General features: G+C 33.7%; 1 protein-coding gene across 2 annotated transcripts in view; it reads left to right on the top strand.

The window, feature by feature from the left end:
- TRPC3 (transient receptor potential cation channel subfamily C member 3) overlaps positions 1-10,003 on the top strand; it is a 51,182-nt gene that overhangs the window by 3,195 nt on the left and 37,984 nt on the right. The window contains exon 2 of one of the 2 annotated variants that reach the window (XM_015825948.1): positions 9,090-9,861. In XM_015825948.1, coding sequence (XP_015681434.1) covers positions 9,090-9,861 — 772 coding nt within the window. Of the gene's footprint in view, positions 1-9,089; positions 9,862-10,003 lie in introns of those variants that run through there. The other variant, XM_015825949.2, reaches the window with a different exon arrangement.

The raw sequence follows: 10,003 nt of genomic DNA, 5'->3' as shown, positions 1-10,003 counted from the left end.
TCATCCTCTTCCCCTGTCTCTTGTAGCTAACAAAGCGAGAAAGAGCCTGTGGCCTAGGGGCTAACACTTCTGCTTAACATGCAGACAGCCCAGGTTCGAATCTCAGAAGGGTATGTCTGGCTGATGAAACCAAATAAGGTTAGAAATAGCTATCCCAGTACTCCCTTAATTCTTTGTTAGCAATCCAAATTTTGAAAAATATATGTATATGTATATGATGTATATGCATATCAATATGCATGCATATATAATATCTTTATATACAGTATATCTATCTATCTATCTATCTATCTATCTATCTATCTATCTGTCTATCTGTCTATCTGTCTATCTGTCTGTCTGTCTAATCTTTGCATTGATATTGTCAAAATCAGGACTAGTAAAAAATCTTGTCACTACTTCAGTCTTACTGTTGTATATCAAAGACACTAATCTTTCTTTTGGGACATACAATATTTATCCCAGACTTAAGTTGTCATAGTGTACCATTTTGGAACTATTACTTTTCTGTGAAGCTAACACAATCCCACTAAAGGTGCAAGGTTTGTAAAATATGTAATACTTTGCCATTCATTATGGAAATAAGGTAGCTGCATGTTGAAGGTGAGATTGGAGGCCTATTTTGAGAGTGCTTGGAAGTGAGGGCATTAACCCCCCCTCCAATCATAATTATTTCCCTCTCACAGCATTTGTCCTATTTATTAGCACTTCATTTCTTGTCTTCCTTTCATATTCACCTTGCCGCTTTTGACATCAGCTCTTGTTCAAGTTACCCAAAGTTTTGCTATTTCTGTTTGAAGAAGGTGTGTGTGTGTGTGTGTGTGTGTGTGTGAGAGAGAGAGAGAGAGAGAGAGAGAGAGAGAGTTATTCCATTTTACACTGCTCTGAAATGTAAGTTTTAACATCCCCACCTTTCTAAGCTTTTGTACTTATTTGCCTCTTTCCCTGTATTTGTCAGTTTCAATTACTTCCTTTCCCTGAAGAAGAAGACTGATTGGCCAGGAGTTAGTCATTTTTGGCTAATTCTTCTGACCCCAGCTAATTATCACAATCCCAGCAAGTGTGTACCTCTGTCCTCTCTGGAGCTACTTCTCTTATATTGCCTTTCTGTATCTTCACATTATTTTAAACTGGGAGCTGCCCAAATATGGGAGGAGATGCAGATAGAACAGCCTTGAGAATTCCAGTGATGTCCTGAAATCAGATCCATCCCACTTCTTCTTCACTGATGTTATTAGTGGATGCTTTCCTTATTGGCTAAAAGAGAACAGCAGCAAAACTACCTGAGAAAAAGCCATGACTTTGCCTATAAAGCCTGCCCTGCTCACAAATCAGGATGACATCAATGAGTAGAGGCTGAGGACAGCTGCAATTGAAGCACTAGCTCTTTTAAGTGATAGCCACAAATTTCCAAAATGAAATTGATTTTTTTTAAAAAAAACTTAATGTGTAGAAAGACAGAATAAATGAAATATTGTATGAGATTCTGGCATTTGTACATGAAAACATGTAATATTTAAGGTGATACTTGCATAAGAAGGAAATAGTTTCTAGATTATTTCACAGTTGTGCCTGAGCTTTTAGAAGTTGACTTCTGATCTAATCATTTCTATATCATCATTTTAAAGAGCATTTTAGTAAGGAGTCATTTTTTACAGAACATGATAGCAGAAATAATGTACCTTTGACAAATGACAAAAGCTACAGTTCCTAGCCAGCATATCTAATGATTAGCTGGGATTTCTGAAGCTTTATTCTCATATGAGGAGGTGTTTTATATGTATAGAGTATCGTGTTTTAGTTTAAAAGAGTCTTGTGTAGCAAGACAGTCAGATTTCTATTGCTATTCATATTTGCAACACTTACCTCTAGAGATAATGGTTTACTTTAGTGTAAAATAGACTATATACAGGGAGTCCTTGATTACAACCACAATTGAGTCCAAATTTTCTGTTGCTAAGTGAGACATTTGTTAAGTGACTTTTGCCCCATTTTACGATGTTCCCACAGTTTTAAATGTATCATTGCAGTTGTTAAGTTAATAACACGGTTGTTAAGTGAATCTGGCTTCCCCATTGACTTTGCCTGTCAAAAGGTCACAAAAGGGATCACATGACCCAGGATACTGCAGCCATCTTCAATATGAACCAGTTTCAAGCATCCAAATTTTGATCATATGACCATGAGGATGGTGCAACGGTGGTAAATGTGAAAAACAATCATAAGTCACTTTTTTCAGTCTAGTCACTAAATGAACTGTTGTAAGTCAAGGACTATCTGTAATTTGTCTCTGTAGAGAGGTTTCATGCTTTATGGGCCACAGTGTGAGCTGACATACACTCTTTATAATTTGCCAAAGTGATTGCAGTTATGCATAGCAATTACTTCTAAGAGGTAGTGAAGTTGTGTGCTGGATTCTAGCCTATATAGCACAATTCCCAGCTATAGGAATCAAATAAATCAGATCAACTAGGTCAGTTTCTCTTCTGAGATCTTGCATCCATATATTGATGTTCCGCTTTTCTATAACACTGTTTTTTTATGTTAACAGGTGCTATGTTATAACCATTTTTTCTATGACAATATTAGAAAATGAATATAAAGCCTATTTAAGAATTAGGTATTATTGCAGTGTAGCACTTCTAGGTACTACCGTCAATTGGAAAGTTGCAGATTAAAATCTTGAATGGCTGTAGGATCATGGACAAGCTATTCTTATCTAACTCCATATACAGTAATTATATTCTAAGAGAAAATCAATTGTTTAAAACTTAGTGCAGCTGGCATTTGAATCACTTTAAATGTTCTGAACCATGATAGGTGTACTGTCATCCATTATTATAGTTTTTAAAAGTAATTAGAAAAACTAAATTTTATAGTTTACATACTGTGTGTGTACTGTAATTTCAGTAAAATCATAACGAAATAATGAAGTAATTTGATTGTCTAATATGATTTATATGTGAAGGAGGACTAATAGTCACGTTTGTTTCAAGCACAGTCAAGTCCTAATGACATGTCCATATATGGTTTTCTTGGTGACAGTATAAAAGTAATTGTACATTGTCCCCCTTTTTTCTTGTCTTCATCCTCCTCTCCCTGTGTTAGAGTCTAGTCTTTAATTCTGAGGAATCCTGGTGAAATCCCATCCAAATACTAATTTCAGGCTTGTATTTTGTATTTCAGTTTCTTGAAGGCTGTTTATTGGAATGCATTTTCTGAAATCTGCCTCATTCTGATAAGTTCTACTGTAACAACATATGTGATGGTATCCTTGCTTCTCAATCAGTGTAATAGGATGTGCTGAACTAGTAAGATATCAGAGATATTGGGATTCTGGCTGAATATCAGTTAGAAGTTTGTTTCATAATCTGATGTATACCATTGTATACCTCAAACCTCAGGAATATTCCTGTATGTCCTCAGGAATAAGTTAGAGTCAAATATTTAGTAGATTTTTATAAGCTATCTTTACTACAGTATTTTGCATTACTGTATGAATGGTCCCTCCAAGAATCAGCAACTCTGTTTCTTACAAATGTTTTCTTCCAGAACTGCATTTTAGAGGTGTTCTATTAATCTCTTTCCATACAAAGCCACATGCCCCTCCCTACTGGCAATTTGCACAACTTAAAACCTTTTCACGATCATTGCATTTTTCCTCCTCAGCATACTCCCAAATGATAAAAAGCAGGTTTTTTGTTTGAGATATCATTATTTCTGGAATTATTGCATCTGCCATACCTTTGCAGCCTATCAGACAATAGGCTTTTTTTGGAAGGGATTTATTTTTGTTTTATTTATCTATCATATTTGTATGCCTCCCCCCCCAAAAAAAGCATGACTCTGGACAGCATTCTTGCTTTATCTCCTGCCTTTCTGTACCTGTACATAGCTTTAAATTTTTATGTTTGAATTAAACAGCATTTACAATAAATTTTCTCTCCCCTTTTTCATAGAAGTTTAGATTTGTTCATGGAAATTCGTCTATCTTGGTGTTTGCCATCAGTTGTTTATAACTGCTATTTTTTTTCATTCTTTTCTTCTCTTCCCGCTTCAGCTATAAAAGGCTTTTGAATGTGTATTTGCTACTACATTATAATGGAGCTATTACATCCAGGGTTTTTCATTTGAATTTTTTACCACTCATCTTCTCTCAACATCTCCTCATGTTCTCTTAGAAGGATTTTTGTTTAATAGGTTACCAGGCAAATGCACAATCAAGGGTTGGAGAACACAGGTGACAGTAGCAAGTTTCTTTGATTTCTTTTTTCTAATCATTGTTAATTGATAGTGCAGTAGTTCCACAGGTGAGCTCAGCAGTTGGAGTCATTGGTAAATCAAGAGGCTTTTTAAATTTTAAATTTTCAAACATATAAAAATATCCATAATTATGATGCTCTGAATTTCACAAACACCCAAGGTAACAAGAACCTGGCACTATTCCAAATTAATTTAGTCTTGCATTCTAAAGGCTTGAGATGTTGATGGCTGGAATTTGGAAGCTTCTTAGATTGCAGCTCATGTGCTTAGAAGTATGTACTACATGCTAATGAAGCTGGTATGGCAAAGCATAATACTAAAAGCAGTACCAATTAAATGGTGATTAAATTCCTGGTGATTGTGTTTATGGTGATACTCATCCAAATATAAAAGAGCAATCATAGCGATGTTGGATTCTGATGATTTGGTATTGCATAGAAAGTTCCTGGTAAAAAAAAGAATTCTACAATCCATCTTGTATTCTCTCCACTTTAGGAAAGCTCAAAGTTGAAGGATTCTTATAAATGATTAATCATCCTAAAATGATGAGACCTTTAACTTATTTCTAGAATTACATTTATTTACTATCAAACTGTGTATTTAAATGCCTTTGCAGGATCTGCCACACTTTTTTACCATTTGCTCTTATAGAAAATTACCAGGTTTTCTTTGAGAAGGAACCAGATGGAGAACTGATACACCTTTATTGGATCTGATAGTTGGTATAATGATAAAAAAAGGAATAAATCTGAGTCATATCAAAAGCAGTTTCATCCAACATCATGCCCCATAGTGAACAACAAGAAGACTTTGAGGGCAATAGTTTTCTCAAGCTTTTCTTTATTAGTGATGGGTAGTCAGAGGCAAATTATATATAATGATTTAGTTTTACTATCAATTTAAGGGTTATTTAATTTAATTTAAGAGTAATATCTCACAGTTATATTCAATAAGATAAGAGTATTATTTCAAAGTGGATTTTTAAAAGGGTGGTTGAAGACATTTCCTAGTCCAGTACCCACCGGAAATATGGGATTTCAATATCCAATCAGTAGAATCAATAATTCCTCATGGTAGAGATTATAATCCAACATATCTGGAGGACACCAAGTTGCATAAACCTGCTTTAATGTTTTAGTTGCAACAATTGAGAGCAATTTAATTAATGTAGCATTAATATGCTTTTAAATATGTTTGGCAATTATTTAACAGTAATAACTGGCTTCAGGATTGCAGTTATATAGTTAAATAATAAAATTGTATTAGTTAGCCTTTAAAACAGAACAGAAATATATATTTATCATTTTAAATATTAATGTACTTTTATAAAAAGTCCATATATGTAAACATTTACAAATTTAGTACTGTATAATATTTCTTTTATGCTGCGTAATTCTGCACCTTAGGTTAGATTGATGTGTGTATAGTTCTTTTATCAAAAGTAAAATATTATGATCATATTATTTAATTTTAAAAAAGTACATTCCTTTATCCAGTCAACATTTGTTAGAATGAAGGAAGCAGTGAAATAAACTTGAGGGTATATAAAAAAGTACATTTGGAATGAGCAGCCCATGGTTTGTACATAGTTGCTGTAGTTCTTGTCTAATTTTTTTGGCCCCAGATACCTTGGATATTATGCTGCCAAAAAATGTAGTGGCAAATTGCCAAATTACAAAGTTTTGAAGAAAGCAAATGTGGGTGAACACACCACAATGTGTCAGAATGGATGAAAACTCAAGCAGAAATATTACCTCAGAGGGGACTAAAATTCCGGCCCTTTCTAATCTCTATCACAGACCCTTGGTATTTTTCACAGCTTCCCAAGGCAGAAGATGTTTTCCACCTTTGATGTGCAGTAATGCTTGTTTAAGGAACCATGCAGAAAGATACATGACTACAAAGTGGAAGTGCTCCTGGCTTGATACATAAAATTTCACACCATCATAAAAAGTAATGATACTGGATAATTTGCCATTTATTTCCAACAGAGTTACAGTTTCTGTTTCCATAAGTTAATTTTATTAAATTTTCAGTAAGGATATACATGTGCGATTTAAATGTAAGTCTCTTTCTACTGGAAGTCATTAAAAATAAGAGTTTACTCCAGTCAGTTTAAAATTGAGTCTGAATAATAGCAATAACAAAAACAATCCATAAGAACAGAAGGAATACCCAACAGATTTACCACTTAGGCAGCAAGCATCATGCAGTATTATGTGTCAGAGAGTAAATTAAATATTTTCTTCTGATAAACAGCTTTTCCACACTTGAAACAGCCTGATTGCTATCACATCTTTTTGTGCCTTTTGTGATGATTTCTACTACATTTTAAATTGGGGTAAATAGAAATACTTTTACTGTAAAACATTCTATCCATGGCAAAATATGCTAAGAGAAATTGCTGGTGGGCCATCACTTCTGTGATGTGATGAGGACTAAGGCTAAGTGGTCATCCTCTGCTATGGTATCATCTCACTTTCCTGACCTTCTGGAAGATAGTGAAGCTGGATTTCTTCCAGAGGTTCTGAAGTTAATTGACTAAAGAGAAAGCCCTTTCATGATTGATTGGAATTTAATGTGTAAAGATGTTTTTTGTTCTTATTATTTGCTTTTAACCTAGACATTTTAAATGTTATTTGCCACGGGTTATTTAAATATCTTAAGCATCTTATATACTGCAAGATCCAATCTGAGTTGGTCATCAGGATCAGAAGTTTGTTTCTCCAAGCTTTTGGACTCGTGCTGGAGTCCATCCTCAGAGAAATTCTCAAGTTCCAGGATGCCTTTCTTATCTTCTATATTGTTGAGAATCTTTTGATTGTAGCAGTAAGAAAATTGAATGTCCTGCTTTGTAATCTGTTATTTTTGTTTGATGATGTATGACAGTTTGAGAATTGTACTTTCATGTTTTCACTTCAAAAGGAGAGAAATGCCTTAGATGCAATTTTTTAGTTTCTTTAAAAATTCAGTTGGAAAGTTAAATGAAATTGCACATAACTTGGCAAGATTTGCTCACTCAACAAGTTTTAGGACTGCAGCGTGGTACAATTATCATTGCAGCATAATAAAATTAAATAAATAAAATTTATTTATTTATATAAAATATAAATTTATAAAATAAAAAATAAAGAAAAAGAAAAATATCAAATTAATTTGGCTTGGAATTATGGTGCAAATCCATTGTAATACCTTTTCTCTATAAATTTTATTTCTTAAATTTATATGCTGCTCATCTCATTGATAAAGCAACTCTGATACAAGAAATAGTATCTTGAATTTGAATTTATTTCCTAGTTGGTGTGATATGGATTAAAATAGGTTGGGTTGCAAGGGAAAATATAGACTGGTGGGATGGATCTGATTAATCTTTTTTTAAAAAAGCCAATTATTATTAAGTATTATGTGGACATGGTAGAAGTAAGGAGTAAGAAGATAAAAAAATATGGAAAGGTATAGTGAATGCTATTACTGTAAATTAGGTTATCTTTTTCCTTTTTAAAAATCTTTAACTTTATTATGATCACTAACCAACATTTTTAAATCATATTTATTTGCTTTTATCAACAAAACAGAAAAACAGAAAAATGAACATTCAACACGAACAAAAAGAAAAAAAATCTTGTGTACAAAAAAAGAAAAGAAAAGAAAAAATGTCAAATGTCAAATAGATCTAATATTAAACATAAGAAATCAACGATGTCTGGATGCTGAAAAATAAATAAATAAGCTAATATGTTCTCCCCTTATGTAACAGGTCTACAAATAGTATATTAAGTATACAAATATTAAGTATACAAATATCACAGATGTGATATTAAGTATACAAATATCACAGATGTGGAAATCTGTCTAATAATCAAATTGACCCAACATCTTATCACAATATATATGTAAAAGAAAAAAAACCCAGTGAACAGGTTATCCTAAACACTACACTAATCTTCAAATCCCTCTGTTCACCATCTGTCATTTAATTTGTAGAAAATCCACAAATGGCTTTCAGTCTCCTATAAAGTTGCCTAATCTGGTGTCTCTGATCAAGGCAGTTAGTTTTGCCTTCTCTGCTAAATCAGTCAGTTTTAAAATCCATTATTCAATAGTCAACATTCCTTTTTTCCCAAATGCTTAGCATATACAATCCTTGCAGCAGTCACCATGCAAAGAAATAGTGTCTCAAACTGTTTTTCAATTGGTTTGTCCATAATACCTAAAATAAAAGCTTCAGGTTTCATTAATATTTGTGTCTTAAATATTTTCTATCTGGAGTCAAATGCCAATGATACATCATTTTGTAAAAAAATTCTTTCAAACCGTAATTCAGTCTCTAACCAACATTTTATGCAACTAATACTGTATATGTTACAAAGTACAAATTCAAAAAGCCTAGATATTTTCTAAAATCAATAGAAACACATGAAATAATTCACTATTAACTCTATAAACACAGATAATAAAATACTATGGAATCTAAATGTTAAAACTAATTGATAGAATTATAAAACTATGTGGTCTCTGATAGATAAACTAATTATGACCACCATAGTGTATATAATACCACGAACATCCTACATGTGAATATTCTTGTCTTTCTAAATAGATCTTTTGGACAATTATTCCTGGTGGATTTTTTATTTACACAGGGTCTTAAAGTAATTAGACTATCTTACCATTACAATGCAATCTTATTTAGAGGGGACCAACTGTCAAAATAAAGAGTGAACAGTAGATTATTGGGTAAAGGAACTCGTTTGGGGGAAGCTGGTTTAGATTCTGTAGAGATACTGCGATGAAAAATTCCCATAATGACTGTTTTTGCTCAGTAGGTTCATTGATGAAAGTCCTTCTTTGAGACGAGTGACTATGATGAGAGAAAAGGGAAGACGACAAGCCATCAGAGGTCCAGCTTTTATGTTTAACGACAGGGGCACAAGCCTCACAGCTGAGGAAGAGCGTTTTCTGGATGCTGCAGAATATGGGAATATTCCTGTGGTGCGCAAAATGTTGGAAGAGTCAAAAACATTAAATGTGAACTGCGTTGACTATATGGGCCAAAATGCCTTGCAGCTTGCTGTAGGCAATGAACATCTTGAAGTGACAGAACTTTTGTTAAAGAAGGAGAATCTGGCACGGATTGGAGATGCACTATTGCTTGCAATCAGCAAAGGATATATCCGGATTGTGGAAGCAATCTTGAATCATCCTGGATTTGCAGCTAGCAAGCGGCTAACTCTGAGCCCCTGTGAGCAGGAACTCCAAGATGATGACTTTTATTCTTATGATGAAGATGGCACACGCTTCTCCCCAGACATCACACCCATCATTTTAGCTGCTCATTGTCAGAAATATGAGGTGGTACACATGCTGCTAATAAAAGGGGCAAGAATAGAGAGGCCCCATGATTATTTCTGCAAGTGCGATGATTGCACTGAGAAACAGAAGATTGATTCTTTTAGCCATTCTAGATCAAGAATAAATGCATACAAAGGGTTGGCCAGTCCAGCCTATCTATCCTTGTCTAGTGAAGATCCAGTCCTCACTGCTCTAGAACTTAGCAATGAGCTTGCCAAACTGGCTAATATTGAAAAAGAATTCAAGGTAAGTCTCTTTTTTCATACTTTCTCTTTTCTTGCTTTACACTATTTTGACTTTACATTATTTTTCTGTATTTTATCTGAAGGCCCTTACTCTTTTTGGGATCAATGGGCACATCTGGAATTTTGAGAACATCATATAAAAT

Source organism: Protobothrops mucrosquamatus, unplaced genomic scaffold (genome assembly GCF_001527695.2).
Source record: "Protobothrops mucrosquamatus isolate PMUCROS unplaced genomic scaffold, P.Mucros_1.0 scaffold2887, whole genome shotgun sequence".
Classification (NCBI taxonomy): domain Eukaryota; kingdom Metazoa; phylum Chordata; class Lepidosauria; order Squamata; family Viperidae; genus Protobothrops; species Protobothrops mucrosquamatus.
This window is presented reverse-complemented; position numbering and strand designations above follow the sequence as displayed.